The sequence below is a fragment of the Ptychodera flava genome, chromosome 8, assembly GCF_041260155.1.
Source record: "Ptychodera flava strain L36383 chromosome 8, AS_Pfla_20210202, whole genome shotgun sequence".
Classification (NCBI taxonomy): domain Eukaryota; kingdom Metazoa; phylum Hemichordata; class Enteropneusta; family Ptychoderidae; genus Ptychodera; species Ptychodera flava.
The window spans coordinates 9,812,604-9,830,195 of record NC_091935.1 but is presented as its reverse complement, the minus strand read 5'-3'; the positions used below and the strand labels follow the sequence as shown (position 1 = coordinate 9,830,195).

General features: G+C 37.0%; 2 protein-coding genes across 4 annotated transcripts; both read right to left on the bottom strand.

Moving 5' to 3' along the window:
* Nucleotides 1-442: 442 nt before the first annotated feature.
* On the bottom strand, nucleotides 443-3,649 carry LOC139137887 (thioredoxin-like). Its single transcript, XM_070706150.1, has 5 exons — nucleotides 3,505-3,649; nucleotides 2,819-2,923; nucleotides 2,315-2,374; nucleotides 1,462-1,527; nucleotides 443-890 (listed from the first exon to the last, which is right to left on the bottom strand). The coding sequence occupies exons 1-5, from the start codon at nucleotides 3,529-3,531 to the stop codon at nucleotides 816-818; spliced, it is 333 nt and encodes a 110-aa protein (XP_070562251.1). The 5' UTR covers nucleotides 3,532-3,649; the 3' UTR covers nucleotides 443-815.
* A 10,302-nt stretch (nucleotides 3,650-13,951) lies between these two features.
* On the bottom strand, nucleotides 13,952-17,413 carry LOC139138427 (thioredoxin-like). 3 transcript variants are annotated; one of them, XM_070706809.1, is made up of 5 exons: nucleotides 16,968-17,413; nucleotides 15,926-16,030; nucleotides 15,497-15,556; nucleotides 15,246-15,311; nucleotides 13,952-14,330 (listed from the first exon to the last, which is right to left on the bottom strand). In XM_070706809.1, exons 1-5 carry the CDS (start codon nucleotides 16,992-16,994, stop codon nucleotides 14,256-14,258), a joined length of 333 nt encoding a protein of 110 aa, XP_070562910.1. In that variant the 5' UTR covers nucleotides 16,995-17,413; the 3' UTR covers nucleotides 13,952-14,255. The 3 variants fall into 3 exon arrangements, with proteins under 3 accessions (XP_070562910.1, XP_070562911.1, XP_070562912.1); XM_070706810.1 differs by lacking the exon at nucleotides 15,246-15,311 and having other exon boundaries at nucleotides 13,952-15,101; XM_070706811.1 differs by lacking the exon at nucleotides 15,246-15,311.
* Between the last annotated feature and the right edge of the window lie 179 nt (nucleotides 17,414-17,592).

The following is a 17,592-nucleotide window of genomic DNA, read 5'->3' as shown; positions in this document are numbered from 1 at the left end:
TCTCCGCTAGGCGACTGATGCCGTATGTTGAGGATTCGAACCCGATTGAAAACTAGCCTTATTTGTTATACTGGGACTACAACTTGAACATTATGAAACCGCTGGACACAAAGCATTGTAGTTCTAACACCCATACAAAGGGTATTTTAAATTTCTTTTCATTGTACACTGTGAAGGCATTTTTTGTACTGTTAAGTACTGTATGATTTATACCATCGTGGTATATAAAATTTCATCGCTTGACCTGTAAATACCTTGGCCAACATGGTCTTAACCGGAGTTATCCATTATAATCAGGCCGGCATAAAATTTTCAAGCCTTAAAATGAGCTGAAGACCTGAAAATAAAAGAGCTAGGAACATGCACGGACAGTGATACAGGGGAAATGTAATGAGCTATTAATTGGATGTCAATCGATCGATGAATTACATATGACAGAATATAACGTTTTAATCATTGTTTATTTCTGGAACCAGCGTGTGGTCGTACATATTCGTAGAAGAAGATTTAACTTGGTTTAGTGATTTAAATTGATTTAAGTTTCAACCATCTACACAGGAGTCTCTTTCATGAAGTAACATACTGTCAACTGGGTATTCTTTTTTTGTATGCGACATATTTGCTGAATAAATCAAATCAAATCAAAATAACAGGTATAAAAAGCAAGATGCATATTTGTGTAAAAATGTGACATTGATATTTACATAGCGCATGAAGTCTCTTAGCTAATCATTGATTTCACGTTTTTTAACGGAGAGCAATCTCATTGATCGATGTTGTCGTTTGGATCCGGGGCGCATCACCGGCCACAGCGTTTACAGTTTGTCCAAACGTTCCAGAGTACATCTCAGAGTGGCCTCATCCAGACCTTCGATTCGGTCTCCTCTCAACTGAAAAAAAAAACAAAATCAGGAAAAATATAAATATTATGAAACCATTCATCCGCTTTCAAGAAACTCTGAACAGATGTGCTTTGTATGCAAATATACTCCGCTTAGGTATTTTGACAAAATATATCAAAGCTTTTTGGGAAATTGAAAGCTTTTTGCAACTCCTTGATCACTACTCTCACCAACTTCTGTCTCAAAAGAAAAACACACCAGGATATAAAGAAATTGAGGAAAAAGTCCCCGCAAACCGAACTTCCCTCCCCAACAAAGAAAACCACTTCCGAACACTTTTCTTGGTCTGTCCCGTAAAATGCAGCTCAAGTCTTCCCAGTGTTAAAGCTTAAAGAAACTCGGAAAACAAAGAAAAAGGGACGGATGTATTTGAGCATGTCTAAGGTTTCTTTCTTTCTTTGTTGCGACTATATTCGTCTTTCTCTACGTGCGCATACTGATGTACAAAAGGTAGATAACCCGTGCTTGAACTAACGCTAATTTATATTTTGGACAGTTCGGACAGTTAAACTAAGGCCTTAATCAATCTTGTTCTTCAAGTGAACTTTGCATACATTACCTCGTTTTTGTCTTTGAAGAAAAGGAAGGAAGGCAGCCGGCTGATTTCGTAGGTAGCGGCGATTCCCTACAAAAAAAGCAAAACCCAGTGAAAATCTTAATTTACGGCAATGTATTTAAAAGCTTATAACACAATTTATTAACTTTGGAGAACAACACCAACAGCTTTATCAACTGTTAACTCTTCGAATCTAATGCTCTGAACATTAAAAGCATGAGCACATTTCGGCATTTCATCTCCTATCTAATGCCAGTAGTCTTAAGGTAGCTAAGTACCTTAAAGACACTTTCAGATTTTATTTCTTTCTCAGTTATAGAAGTTCCAAACCCCAATGAATATATATTTCCTGAAAGCCCTGATATTGGAAAATTCGACCGTGCACAGTACATAGTCATTATTTGCATAATAGTCACGTGGCAAGCGTTTTGCTGAACCTTCCAAAATCGGGTTTTCCTGCCTTTAGCGAACACGCTGCACGATTTACTGTTGAAATTTGTGCTTTGACAAGTCTTGGAAATGCCCTTCAAATCTGTGTCTTGGATTTCCGTTATATGCATTTGTTTTGTTTTTTTGTTATGCACTATAAGGTGCTTTTCAAGGAATTGTAATTGTCGCTCCATATAATTTGAATGAAGGCTCGGAGAAAAAATAGCAGATACGGGCTTTGGGACTTCTATAACTGAAAAAAAATAAAAATCTGAAAGTGTCTGTAAGATATGTGGCTACCTTAATGAGTGCGATTTCATATTGCTTGCGTACCGATCCATTATATACAGACGGGTCAAGGCGGTATCTGACCAGAAGTCTGCAATGCTTTCACAATAAGAATACTGCATAGCATTGAAACACCTACCGGAGACGCTGCAATGTCCGTCTTGATGAAATTCATCGCGCGAAACTCCTTCGCCAAATCCTTAAAGGCCCATCGAGAACATAAAGAGAAGGAATAAGAATCAATTGTGCATTGTAGCCAATCACTATCGTAATATTAATATTATCGTATCATATAAAATACCATAATCACGATTTGACCTGTCAAACGGAAAGAAGAACTCAGACAAAGTTCAGAATTTGGAGCGACGGATACGATGTGAGTCATTCTCTTTCTACGCTGAGATATTGTTGACCACAGCTCAAACGACACAGTTTTGCGGTAAACTTGGCGATATTAGAAGAGTTGATAACATTGGAGTAGTAAGGTTCAAGAAATAAAGAAAATGCTTTTTGCAACGAGCAAACACTGAAAAAATCAAAAAAGAAATTTGGAAAAAATGATCAGTGATAGACGACATGATTGAGGAAGTTCTTCAAGATATCACAGTTTGTATAATGAAATGCAGTCTACACGTTTAATTACCTTGTAATTTGGAATAAATTCTTCAGACTGTTGATGCCACCATGCTGTTATCATCATGACCAAGACTCGATCAGGTGTGTTGTTCTTGATGTCATTTAGCTCAGCCTTTTGGCAGAAGACATTTACATGAAAGGGTTTGAAGTGAGTGTATATGAGGCAATGTCCATTATAAGAAGGAAATGTACTGCCCAAGTTTTAACTCTGATCCCATGCACTCGATGTTCTATTCTCGTATGATACGAGGTCTGAATCAGCAACACAAAATAATCTACTTAAAAGTCCTGTTAAGGGAACTTTAGCCCATTCATTTTCTAATATTTCGAAATTCAAATGGTCGCTATACCCTATGCCAACTCTGTTGAGAAAATTAAATTTCAGATCTTTCCACGAGACGGTGAAATTTCATTACTGTACAGGCTTCTTAATGAATCAACACCTGCAGAAGATCAGGAAAGTATTGTCCCTTGAAAATTATACCTTTAAAAGTAACACAACATAATATAAAGATGGGTTCTGGGTAACAAGAAAAGCAGCTTAATATAAAAGGAATATTGAAGCTCCGAGTCGGGTTTCTTCGTGGATGCAAATATTGTTCTCTTGTCAGTGGATGTGCAACATTCAGAGAGTCACTTCACTTTTTAATTTTTCGAAACAATTGATGCTCAACTGTAATCTGAGTAACTTACCTGTTCGTAGATTGTTCTTACGGACATCTTGCTTGGTTCGTTGTCTGAATCTCGCTGCGGAGTACAAGGTTGGAATACCGGATCCCGCCTCGATCGCCTGAATTTATATTCCTAGCACGCCACCTAAGATCACGAGGTTTCGAAGAATTGCATTTTGCTAATGCAGCAATTATAGTGAAAGAACCGGCTACAGTGGGATAATTTTTCAACAAAAGAGTGAGACCACGTGATGTTAATGCTGCACTGCGAAATGATCATACGATCCTTACTGCTGTAACTATTTTTAAAACAAAGGGGATTTTTATGATAGTCGTTGCCATGAGTGCCAACCTTATTCTTAGTCTTGTATTCTTGCGTAACGTCCTTGTAGATCATGATTCTTTCATTTTCAATTTACACTTAGTAGGTGTGATGTTCAGGTATGATGAAAAAACCTGCATTTACTGACCATGTAGTTGTGAACTGTTATACGGGTTCCAGTACAGTCCCCTGGGCATTTGCCCTCTGTAAATTTACTGTAACTCTTTTCATGACCCTAGGCCCAACTGGGGGTTGGGAAATGTCACGATGGTGTTTATTTTATTTATGTTTTATCTATTAAGATTTATCGACAGTAAACGCCAAAAAGGGGGTTTGCATAGGATTGAGTGACCGAAACGGGTGCAAATCACCTATACAAAGTTAGTGCCCAACAACATACTACACAACGGGCAAAAGGAAAAGCTGACGTAAAATATAACAATTTACAGTAAACTTACAACAATGAAAGATATGAATACGATGTTTATGTAGGTCTACATTTACAACAGAAAGCAGCGGACTGCCACTGTACAAGTGTTTTGAGGATCAAATGAGCCATAAAATTTGTCTAAATACTATTTGTATATCACAGTCAAATTCAAGCGTTGATTTCATCGCGTCACGTGTCGGGACTGTGGGTAACTGATATCGCTGTTGCTTAACTGCATTGTTGTCTTGTACAAGACATGTAAGAGATAGGCCTAACAGGATATTGTTGTCTTCAATGACAGGGAGCCCGGATGCAGATGGATTTCCATGGCTGGACCTTCATTGCTACTCACGGACGGCTAGGTCAATATAAAGCTGACAAACAGAAGCACAGACACGAGGACGAACAGACAGAAGAGCAGATAGACTGAGAAAACAATTGATGAACCAGACAATAAATTGTTCATAATCAGTGACCAATCCTCGAAAATACTGCAAATAATCTTGCCCAGCAGAGTACCTCAATCATCGCGTCGCATTTTTCAAATGGATAATTTCAATGCGCATCGGAAACAGATAGTTTGACTCTAAACTTTTTTTACAATACGTTTTATAATGTATCAATATTGTGACATTTTGAAGCTGTGGGAGTAAAGAAATTATCACCGTCTTGTTTTTGTGAAAATCAATTATTTTTCACTCTTGAGTTAATACACAAATGGAGGCCATTTTGAATTCAAATATCGGTAAATTTCACGTAGTTTGTTGCTGTGGCATCAACCTACCTGATTTTGACTCCTAATTTTGAAAGGCAATGGTTTAAAGTTTCCTTGAGGAAAGTATGAGAAAATGTTTAGGTCTTTCACTTTCGACATTCATGTTACCTGAAGGACGTGTGTGCTGGTTTTCCCCGTAGTTATTTGCTGCCAAAAGGCGCCCACCAAAAGTTAATCAGGCATGCAGTCGCCACAAAGTCGCCGTTGGAAGGGAGCCAAACTTACTGTAGAACAATGCCTCTCTGGCCTTATGTTATGATGGTCGCAGGTAACATAACACAGCGGAGAATGTGCATTCGAGTGCCGTTAATTTGAATTCTTTCATATTTGAAAGGGAAGGAAGAATTTTTGTCGAGAATTTCGAGACTACAAAGGGCGATTTTTGATTTTATGTGTTCAGTTTTACGCAATCCTGTTTCTAAAACTTTAATACAATAAGTGCAATGCTGCCTGACACGCTTTAGTGAGGTCTACTGTTTCAGTAGTGGTTATTGATACGTCCTATGCAAAATTAAGATGTTGGATTGGGGTATTATATTTCATACAACACTTTTCGTTGAGACGGATACGGTGATAGATACGGTGACTTGCGTAGGTAATACATGCATTACGCTCGTATCTGTGTGGTCATCTCAAGCGACAGAATTCTCTGAAGTATATTTTGTTACCGAAGAAATTGACTAATTCGTTGATTATGACTCATTCGTCCTTCAATTTCAGAGAAAGGTGTGTGAATTCATGTATATTCTGGCCGATAGTGGTGTCTTTTGCTGCCTTTGTTTCCGCTGACCCGAAATATCAATCACCATGGCTAGAACTTCGGCTACAAATCGCTGTAAAATATTCTCAATATGTACCGAGCAATGCTAAATTAGACAATGTTGGGTTATCTTACTCTTTCGATGATAACTTAGAATCGTACTGAGTCTCACTAAACTGAAAATAGCACACGTTTGTTTATTAAGTTCTAGAAGTGGCGAAAGACAAATAAACAAATGAAATGTTTCCTCTTCCAGTAAGGGGACTCGTGTTTATGATGATCAATATCATGTTAATATGGCTACTGAAAATGACGATCACCGAATAGTTTGAATCACAGGGTACTGGCTCCAGCAAGACAATGGTATTGGTTATATGTCATATTTTCACCGAGAGCTTGCATTGCGTTGTATTGCAGTATGTGTGTCCTTCAATAGGAACGATTTTTCGGAAAACGGGTGTTTAGATTAAAGTGAAAAATATTTTTTTCCATATTTCTTGGAATTATGGTGAAGGCATTAATTGCACATAATACCGCAATCACTGGTGTTACTATTTACTGATGACCTTTAGTGATGACCTTTACTGAAGGAAAAAACATATTTCTGTTAAAACTATTTGTGGCATTTATGACACTGAATCCAGCGGATACGTGGATTTAGATGACGTATTTTAGGCAAATTGACATAGTTTATAACGTTTAAACGATAAAGACGAAAATACGTAATCGGCTTATGATGGCGCTATACCGAGTTCTTGGAGCTTGCATAAGCGTGTGCAGAGTTTCGAGAATTGTCTTGGAGCCTTCGTTATCTCGTTTAAAGAAGGTTGTATACACAAAATTGACGCAAGACTATGGCAGATACACTGCATAAAATGACTATATTTGATATTTGCAACTACTTTCTTGTTATGTTGAAAACACAGCAAGTATTTGAATCCGCTGAAAGTCACATGACCTTACTGTTTACAACTTGAAGTCATTCCGAAAGCACGTTTTTCATTTTATCTTTTGATAGAAACTGGGATAAAGCAATTTGCAAGTATTTGCAGACAAATAGTCCCGCATCGTCACCTTAACAGTCCCGAGTTTTAAGATGCCGGAAGCAATTTTACCTTTTCCAGTTGTGTCACTCATTTCATGGTCCGAAAATCACCTCTTCACAAACGACTATTCAAACTGTTATTACATTATTCACTATCTCTCAGTTTTTTACAATGCTTTTCTGGTCAACCACTGTGGGGAATCATTATAAAGCTCTTACAGGCAAAAAAATTAACTGTCTTACATTTTCGAAGTTATTGTAGAAAATGGTGTTTTTCCCATGAGGTTTAAGGTGGAGCTGCATGTTGTCAACACAGTTTTTTTCAAAGCAATATTCCTATCGAAGATGACAAGGAAACCCCCTCACACTATATATTTCAAAAAAGAAGAGAATATAAAGTTCTGTATGATAGCAATAGTTTACTCGAAAGATGAAGTGGTGTATATTTTGCGTAAAAATCTCAATTTTGATAATAATAGTAAAAATCAATTTAAGTCAAAAACTTGACACTATATTCTGAAATGTAATATATTACTTGAAAGAAGAGTATATGTAGAAAAAACAACTTTTTTTGCATTATCTATCCTCATTCTAAAATGGCAGGGGTTGAAAGAGTGATCCTCAAAACGTGATTAAATCATGATTAGCGAAATTATTCTGAAAGTTATTCTGAGCAAAATACGCTATGTTGGGTCCAGCGTCCTTAACACGGGGACCGTAGAACCTCTTATTTAAAATGTAAGTATTTATTGCAATACAATATTTTTTCTGTTATACAGCATTTAAAGGACATAATGCGAAAATTTAAGAAAATTTTACCCAGCCAGAGTGGAGCTAAATTCTTCGGAAATTTTGAAGTAGGGAGAAAAGATAAGCCGGGTAATCGGGTGATTTTCACACATTTGCATAAATTAGTACCTCTTTATCACGCAACTTGCGACCGCTTGACAAGCTAAAAGGTGAAACCAACCAATATTTTAATCTTAAGTGAACCAATTCATTAAAATTGTATGAACATTCTTGCAAAAAAAAAAAGTTATGTTGGGTCCAGCGTCCCTTAACACGGGGACCGTGACCATTTGGAAAAACAATATCGGTTATTTTGTTTCCGTATATTACCAAAATTTGCACCGTGACCCCTGAATTTTATTGATGGGTAAGAGAATAATTAAAAGTTTCATTGAGCAATCTTTGAGCAAAAGTTTAACTTTTTTACTCTCGAGGCGCATACCACCTTAAATGAATCCCCGTCCAGACAGAAATTCGCTAGTTAACAATTATTGTGCGAGTCACGCAAAACTGTACTAGTACCTGTGTAGACATCTACAAGTATTTCCTTCAACATGCTGGATGCAGTAAATGAGCACAATAGATGACATGCATGGAAGGAATAGACTGTAAAGTAATTAAAATTTAAACATCCAGAAGGCTTATTAATATGAGACTGGGCTAATGAAGCTTTGAATCAAAATGCTTTGTATGATATTTGGCCTCTGTTGGCGAAACACTTTGCATGTCTGGAAAAATGTCCATAATACCCTCCGCTTTGATTCTTTCAATGACAGTACTGAGGACACAGAATACACCAGTTCTTCCTCCTCCAGTGCTGCGCGTACAACAGTTAAACAATAACACATGACGGTGAGGGCAATATCACGATCTGTGGTCTGCCCAAAGGATGGTGATCCTGACCGAAATATTGATGATGCCCGAGCCGCAGGCGAGGGTATCATCAATATTTAGATCCGGTCAGAGATGACATTATAGATGACAAGAGATGACATTTATCGATTTACTTTATGTAATGTTGGCACACTGTTCCGAACAGTATCCATGAATGTTCATATACTGTTCCGCACAATATCCAGGAATGTCCATAGCATATATACACACATTCACTCATGTACTGGACACAGACATTGTAACTGCGAGTATACCCACATGATTGTGAATAATACGGTTGTGTGAACACAGGAAAGACAACAGAGAATGTTAGTAATCAGAATAAATTTATTAAATTTATTTTTTCTTAAAAAGGTTTGAGCGAAACCTGTCCTGCAAACACATTAGCCTTTGACCCTTAAACGTATAAGCAGCACTTCATCCAATCAAAACGTAACCGGAGTCTGTGGTTTTACTAGCCAATGAGGAGTCACGATATCATATACATGGACTTGCGATGTATTCTGCTTCACGCTTGAGCACTGATGGCGCAACAATACACTGCAAGCTAGCCCCTGTGCGAATACTCCGTGTATGGCGCTCTTACATAGTGTCACAATGGGGTTCTGTGTAGTCTTCTTCCTTCCTGCAAAGTTTTCACACATGGCTCTATGAAGTATTACTGATAAACTTTCTATTTATCCACATGTCCTTTGATTTCAATTTAGATAGAAGCCTTAGTACGAACGACATATTGTGCAGAAATTTAGCTACAAAAACTTCGAAATGTAATTCTTGACAAAGTTCCCGAGAAACTTTCTGGCCTGTACTTTCGATGACAACTCATGACTATGAATTTTATATGTTAATGATAGGTTCGCTATTGTACATTGTTTTGAATTACGTTCATTTGGCGGCTTCGGATAAACGTTTCCTTCCTTAACAGAGGATTACAGGAATTCTCCATAAGAAACACATTTCTACAACTAATCACTTTTCCTGCGTGGCAACAAAAGCACACATCGTCGTGTTTGAACACTTGGATGCCCATGTGTCAAACAATCACCTTGAGCATATGAAACGGATACATGCATGCTCCACTGATTTATGTTTAAAAAATTGCCAAGAACAGGCCGTACAGTAAAACATTCATCGTCGTGTTTGAACACTTGGATGCCCATGTGTGAAACCATCACCTTAAGCATACGAAACGGCTACATGTATGCACCACTGATTAAAGTTTAAAAATCTGCCAAGAACAGGCAGTACAGTGTGAACTACAATGTCAATCTTTACTTCAGACGACAATTACATTGGAAACTTGAAGAGCAGAAAAAGAATGTCTTTGGGTCACGATATTTTCTCTTTCGTTTTCAACCGAAACGAGCACGTGATGGGTAAATTTGCTGGTGAAGGTAGATGATAAGTAAAATACATCAGAAAATTTCCCAGGGACCGAAATAACCAAACAGTTACTATAATGATGTCGAAAAAGAAAGATGAAACTTGCAAAGATTTGCGTTAAACAGCTTTTGAAAACAGGAAAACACTCTTTAACAAGATAAAAGTAACACTTTTTATTGGTAAAATTGCAAACAGTAGTATGCTCGTATATCTTTTGGAAGTGACTAACAACTAGAAAGTTGAGCGCACATTAAATTTGCCCCATTTTGATAATTTTCATGATAAATGTCGAGTCATAAAAGCCATAACAGTAATGTATCTTTCTGTCTTTAGTTGTGACCTTAAAATTCATCTGACCATCTCCTTTCTTTTCCTCCCATCATCATCATCATCATCATCATCATTATCATCATCATCCAAACAATAGCCCTTATCCGACATTCCACTTGCACTTTTTATGTTTGTCGTGTCGTAGCTCATCGTACTTTGGTAGCACTTCCAAATGTGTATTTGATCTCTAAAATTTGCCACTTGAAGCTATCCTATTTGTTCGCCACCGATTACTGCATGTCGGATCTATTGACCTCAAAAGCGGGACCGGGCATGTACAGTATAGTAGTGTTAGTAACCATCATGAAATAACCCGACTCGACGAAAACGAAAGCTAATTTGAGCGAAACTGAATTCTCTGTCCTACTTTTATTTACGCTAGCTAGATGAGGCGACATGTTTTCACATCAGAGAAAAATCCCCTGATATACTCCATTCGTACCAAAAATCGTTTTTGTTGTATATTACCCTAACATGAGAAATTGCCGAAATCATACTTTACTTTCATGATTCGTTGCGCCTTAGCGTAGGCTCTCATTTTATCACATTTGAAATTACAACTGCTGACAATATTTCTGCAAGTTTTAGCAAAATTTGGTTAGATTCGAATTGAGCAGAAGTTCCGAGTTAAATATACTCTGTCCAAATAATACCGAGATGTATTGCGAGTTGAAAAATATACGATTATGAGTACGGAAATCTGAAAAAAGTGATAAACCATAATAACTTATTTTGTAGGTTGAGAATGGGATGGAGTAAAGTTGGGTATAACCCAACGCGACATGAGTTTGGTGACACATCACTTCGAAAGGTAAAATTAAACTATTCATGCCAATTTTATAAAAGCTGAAATTATTTTTTTTATTTCAATTACGCAATTTCCTCTGGGACATTCCCTGATCAATGGAAATCGGCAAAAGTAACACCATTGTATAAAAAAGGTGCAAGGGATATTGTATCAAATTACAGACCTATTTCTGTCTTGCCTATTTTGTCCAAAATTTTAGAAAGACATGTTCATACTCACTTCTATAACTTTCTGTGCACTTTCAACTTATTGTCAAACAAACAATCAGGTTTTCGCAAGTTTCATTCATGTCAAACTGCATTAACAAACATCACAAACTCATGGTACCAAGAAATTGATAATGGAAATCTGATAGGTATCCTACTTGTTGATTTCAGAAAGGCGTTTGATCTTGTTGATCATAATATCTTACTACAAAAACTTAGGATTTATGGATGCTCAGAAAATAGTTTGCTGTTTTTCACATCATATTTGGAGAAAAGAACCCAGATAGTTTCATTCAATGGGGCACTTAGTGATTCTTGTCAAGTCTCTGTGGGTGTACCACAGGGATCTATCTTAGGCCCCTTATTCTTTCTACTTTTCATCAATGATCTTCCTTTATTTACAAATACATCTGATCTTTACATGTATGCAGATGACACTGCTGCACAGGTCACCAGCACTAAGTTAAAAGAATTGAAAATAAGCTTAATCAAGACATGTATCACATCACACACTGGTGTGATCTTAATAACATGTGTATTAACTCACAGAAAACAAAAGTTATGGTCCTTGGAACTTCTCAAAGAAAAGCTAGAATAGATGAATCAATTCATGTGTTATGTAATGGAGATCAACTGGAGTGTGTTACACATGATAAATTATTGGGTATAATTATTGATGATACTTTAAGCTGGGAAAAACAAGTTAACTCTGTTTGTAAAAGTATCGCATTTAAGTTACTTCAACTCAAGCGTATTCGCCCCTTTCTAACTAAAAGGGCCATGATGAGTTTTTATAATTGTTTTATTTTACCCCATTTTGATTACTGTTCCAACATATGGGGTCACTGTTCTATCAAACTTTTAGGACGCATTGAGCGACTCCAGAAAGCTGTTGCGAAGAGTTCTTTTAGATTGTGATTTTAATACTTCTAGTGAAGTTTTATTCCGTACACTGAATTGGATGCCATTCAGAAAACGGATTTTATATCATGAATCAATTTTAATGTATAAAGTACAAAACAATTTAGCTCCAGATTATTTCAATGTTTTTAAAAGGATACACAATATTCACAGTCGGAATACTAGATCTGCTGCCAGAGAAGATTTATACATTCCAAAACATAGAACACAGTTCTTTAAGAAAAGTTTTACATACAGTGGTGTAAAAATATGGAACAGTTTACCGGTTGACTTAAAGTCATGCTCCTCATTGCAGGCTTTTAAAGACAAATGTAATTTCATTTTTTTATGTGACACAGATGTTCAGTAGTGTAATATTGTTTATTGTCCATTTGTCCATTTGTTGTTGTTTTTTTTGTACCTATTGTATGTTTTGCCTTTCATGTCTTCATGGATGTGTGCAATTTTTAATGTATATATTGTAAATTTTAATGATTTCTCGACACTGTGTGAGAAGAGCCATTGGCTCAACAGTTTATCGAGATTAAATAAAGTCTAAATAAATAAAAAAATAAAAATAAATGAGATGATCTATAGACCATATACAGAGAAATTCCTTTCCCCCTATCTGTTATTCTTACGAATTTCGAAAAACAGATCAATTCACTCATTTATTGAACCTTAGCGCTTGAGCGATTAGATCGCTTTTAATAGATCCGTAAGCATAAATGGACGGTTATCACTTTTCTTTAAACAGGAACTTCGCCTATAAAAGCCGGATTATCGTAGGTGTATACAAATGTAAAAAAAAACCACGTTGCTGATCGGACGTGCTCTGTTTGGTCCCCGAAGCCCATAATTTTGCCATGTTTCAGGCGTTCATTGTCATTGAATCTCGCATACGATGTCTGTGAATATATAGCCACTAAATTTAAGTCGAAAAGAAACTGAAAAAATGTTCCTTTTTTGTCGGAGAACGCATGTGTTTCAAAATGTTTTCCCTATATGACCATTTGACCCCTCTTTGCATATGTCACGAAAGTGCCCATCATGATTATTCCAATTTATCATACGGTCAAAGCCATGTTATGAGAATTCAAAAACTCCAGCCCAGAGTATGCAAATGCCTTCGCCATCAGTAATCCCCTTATTGTCCGCCCACGGTCCTGTAACTTCCCCTTTAACATTATCATCCAAACATTGTACCAGAAAATCTGCTGATTCTTTGTGTGACAGGAACCAAAATGTTTTGAATCCCCATCTCCAACACTCAAATAACTTTCGGGGGTTTCATATTCCTGTTATTCCGTAAATTCTCAAATCTAAGACCCGCAAGACGCTTTTACATCGATACTGTGTGATTTCACGGGATTCGAACATATCTCCAATAACGCTTCGACGAGAGACTTACATAAGTTTTGAATTCTCAAAATCTTTTACCAGTCAGAAAAAATGAAATGCTTGGACACACAATATTCTGAAGTAAATAAATCACCAAAAAACACATTTTAAACTCAGTGCGGTTTACACGAACATTGTAAATATTCATCTTGGTGATTTGATAACCTCTTTATATGCAAGGGTCATCGATTGTACTTCATCACCGATCGCAAAAATCAATACTGCGGCCTAGAAACTTCTTTCGACAACATGGTCGACTTAGTTAATGTTGGATTACATTAAATTCAGCTTAAATTGTTGACCTCGTGGTTAAGTTTTAGTTCCGGAAGCGAAGAAAAAAACGTCGGCAGAGAAGTACAGATTTGCAGACAGAAACAGAAAAGTTATTCAGTGGCTAACAACAAATGAATTACCAGTGACAAAATATCCAGATATTAAGAGTAACTTTATTTCAGAAACAAGTGTTGTGGTCGTTCAAGATAAAAAAGTACGGTTTCCATCATTTAAAGTAGAAAACAAAAATTGTTTTAGCGATTTTCTTTTGTATTCCTCGATCAAAGTTGCTACTATGAACAAAGGGAAATAAATTCAATTTGAAAGAACGAGACATGTGCAAGAATGCAACAAAGATGCACTTAGCAAAGGAATAAAGCTAAAGATTTCGGTATCAATGAGTAATCCCATTGGTCGATGTCATCATTTGGTGTTACCGCTCATCACTATCCACTGCTTACAGTTTGTCCAAACGTTCCAGGGTAGCTCTGAGGGCCGCTTCGTCCAATCCCTCTATTCGGTCTCCTCTCATCTAAATAAAAGAACAACAGGAGAATAAATCAACTGGCAAAAAAACCGCCCACTTTCTAGAAAATTTTCCTGCTGGCTTTTTTACAACTACATGGGCTTCCGTTTCAAAAGCGGCAAACCTCCGCAAGCGACAGAATAAAAGTTCCAGCCCATCCACATTTTTTTCAAAGCGACAAACACAGCAATCAAGTTCCATTTCCTTCTCCCCTTTCCGCCGCCAACCGAAACGCCCGCCAACCCGAGACTACTTTCCAACATATTCTCAGCCGGTAGGGTTAAACACAACTAATTTTCTTGATGTTTCGGCTTAAGGTAGTATGCGCCTCGAAAGTGAAAGACTTAGACTTTTGCTCAAACTTTCCTCAATTAAACTTTCTGCCATTGTCTCACTAAATCAAGCATAAAAATAGGGGGTCACCGTGCACATTTCAGTACTAGAGAAACAAATACCAAAGATTTACTGATATTTTAAATTCAGAATGGCCGCCATCCCTGTGGTAAATCTATGAAGTAAAAATAAACTTTTCGATTTTCGAAAAAAACTAAGAAAGTAAAAAAGTTTTCTTACACCAAGAGCTTTAAAATGAACCCCGACAAGTGGTAGATCAGAAAAGAATTGTAAAAGTTTGAGAGTCTGAGTATCTGTCCCAATGCGCTTTCTATCTTAAAGAAAGGCTGATAAAATGGAAAAGGAAGTATTCTTGTAGGTTTTACCCTTCTTTGTTGCAACTTCTTTGTCTTTTCTACAAGCAGTATACCGACATATGCTGAGCTATAACGAACAATAGGTAATATTTTGGACGGATTAGATTTGATTAAAGTGATCTTCGATGAAGCATAACATGAAAAGACAGACTCTTCATTGTAAGATCCACGTAAATCTTTTCTGCGAAATCAATTTCTTTTCATATATTACCTCATTTGAGTTTCTGAAGAACAGGAAGGAAGGTATCTGATTTATTTCGTAATTTGCGGCAATGCCGTGCAAATATATAAAAAAAAATAAAAGCATGGTGAAAATCTGAAAATTGCAGTAAGACATTGAAAATACACTGACAATGATTTGTACCGATCTATGATATTGAGATCGAAAAGGCGGCATCTGACTGACAAGTCGAACTGCGCATGCTTCACATTAAAGCCACTGTAGAAAGCAAATCAACTCACCGGAGCTGCTGCAATGTCCGTCTTGATGAAATTCAGCGCACGGAACTCGCGCGCAAAAGCCTGTAAAACACAAAAAAGCGCCAAATTAGGAGTAAGAATCCAACATGCATCAAAATCCATGTTATAACTTGATCATTAAAATAGGAAACAGAACTAAGGCACATTTCATTATTCGAAGCAATGAACGGCGTGAAAATAGAGTTGACCAAAGTTCAAACGATATGGCTACGGTTGCCAGGAACATACGTGGTCACGGAATGAACAGCATCTGAGCTACAAAATTGGCACAAATAATAATTTTTCATTTCAAAAAATCAGACCCTTACATGCAATATCGGAACAATGATTACGGATGTATGGCATAATTAAAAAGACATTCTGCAATTTAGAGATCTCTGATTGTTGTATTAGCAGATCACTCCATATTACCTTATAAGTTGGAATAAAATCCTCCGAACGTTCGTGCCACCATGCAGCAATCATCAGGACCAAGACTCGATCACCGATGTTGTTCTTGATATCATTAAGCTCAGCCTTTTGGCAGAAGAGAGAGACATGGAAGAGTTTAAAGTGTGTACGAGGAATTTCTCACATGAGGCACTGAAGGAATAAACGGGAAAATGTTGCCCATGTTTAAACTCTGATAGCATGGACTTAATACAATATCTCCGCACAGTACATGCCCTGGATATATTTGGCGAAAAAAGTTCAAGTAGTGCTTACAGTACTCAGTACCTCGAAATAGAAAGTATTAGACTGCTGTTCACACTTCGTCGATGAAACTTTAGATCAATCTGGTATTCTTTTACAAATATTTTAAAATGCGAATGACAGCTATACCGTTCGTTAATTGTATTCAGAGAAGTGGATTTTTGAAATTTCACACAAACACGATTTGTGAAAGTTGCATTTGCTGTACAGTACGTGAAATGAGTCAATGCAAGCAGCAGATCAGAAAAGCAGGTGAAAGGACGTGTGTGCGAGAAAGTGATACTAAGCTATTCCACCTTCATAAGTAAATAACAATATATATGACCTCCAAAAATGTTTCTTGTCCTTGACATTCAGTAAAAGTGATGCATCGACGCGTTTTTTTCTTTTTTTCTTTTTTCTATTCTTCATTTCTTCTCTGGTTTGGCACTATCGATGCAACAGTTATTGTCTTTTTCACTGGCTGCATAATACTTTCTGTTTAGCATTTTCGAACATGCAAAAAGGGATATCAAGGATAGTTCTACTGATGAGTATGACCCCCCCCCCCCCGCGAAAAAGCCATGACGCGCAGATTTTGAAATGACGAGCGCGTTGACCAGCCCGTAATTATGACAACACCAAAATTAAGTTTTCGCGAAGTTCAAATTTTGTCATTGATACAAAGCTTTCCTCTCCGCGTTTTTAAGCAACCATAGTCATTTTACTTTGTAAAATCTTACAGAAATATGCATGCTAAACGTAAATTGAAGAAACATACCTGCTCGTAGATTGTTCTCACGGACATCTTGCTTGTCTAGTTTTCTGGATCTCGCTGTTGAATTGAACATTGGAATGATACGTGTTCCTCGGTTGTCTTAATTTATATACTTTTGGTATCTGTCACGCGAACGACTACGTGGCCCCGGAACTTGTCAGTGAGTAGTGCGCGCGCTGTAAAAGTTTTCAAATCCGGAGATTTTTTTCAAAAAAGTGTCTAAACTTGGCCCACAAGTTTTCCGTTTTAATTTTGTGATTGATTAAGATCTTTGTAAAACTTATAATTTACGTTTTAGCTGAAAAGTTACGATGTTTCCGATATTATTCATATTCACGGGCACATACGAACCATTATTGCGTATTTGTGGTCGGCCACATGGTTAAGGTCGACCAACTAAAATGCGATGGACAGGGCATGGTAATATAATAAGCTTTACAATATATCATCTGTTTTCGTTTTGCCCAATACAGGAGCAGGGTCTTGTTCTACCTATGACATTACGATTATGGACATTTCAGATTACCCACTAATATCAGAAAATACTCCATGATAAAATAGCAAACAACACTTGTGAGCATTGTTGTTTTCAATTTAGCTTTCTCCTGTTCGGGAATTACCATTCCTT

Excerpts from the sequence above, each read along its gene's own strand:
- LOC139137887 (XM_070706150.1), bottom strand. The coding sequence starts at position 3,531 with ATGTCCGTAAGAACAATCTACGAACAG. Across the intron at positions 2,924-3,504 it reads TAAGAACAATCTACGAACAG|GCTGAGCTAAATGACATCAA; the intron begins GTAAGTTACTCA and ends TTCTGCCAAAAG. Across the intron at positions 891-1,461 it reads TCTTCAAAGACAAAAACGAG|TTGAGAGGAGACCGAATCGA; the intron begins GTAATGTATGCA and ends TTTTTTTTTCAG.
- LOC139138427 (XM_070706809.1), bottom strand. The coding sequence starts at position 16,994 with ATGTCCGTGAGAACAATCTACGAGCAG. Across the intron at positions 15,557-15,925 it reads ATTTTATTCCAACTTATAAG|GCTTTTGCGCGCGAGTTCCG; the intron begins GTAATATGGAGT and ends TGTGTTTTACAG. Across the intron at positions 15,312-15,496 it reads CGGACATTGCAGCAGCTCCG|GGCATTGCCGCAAATTACGA; the intron begins GTGAGTTGATTT and ends ATATATTTGCAC.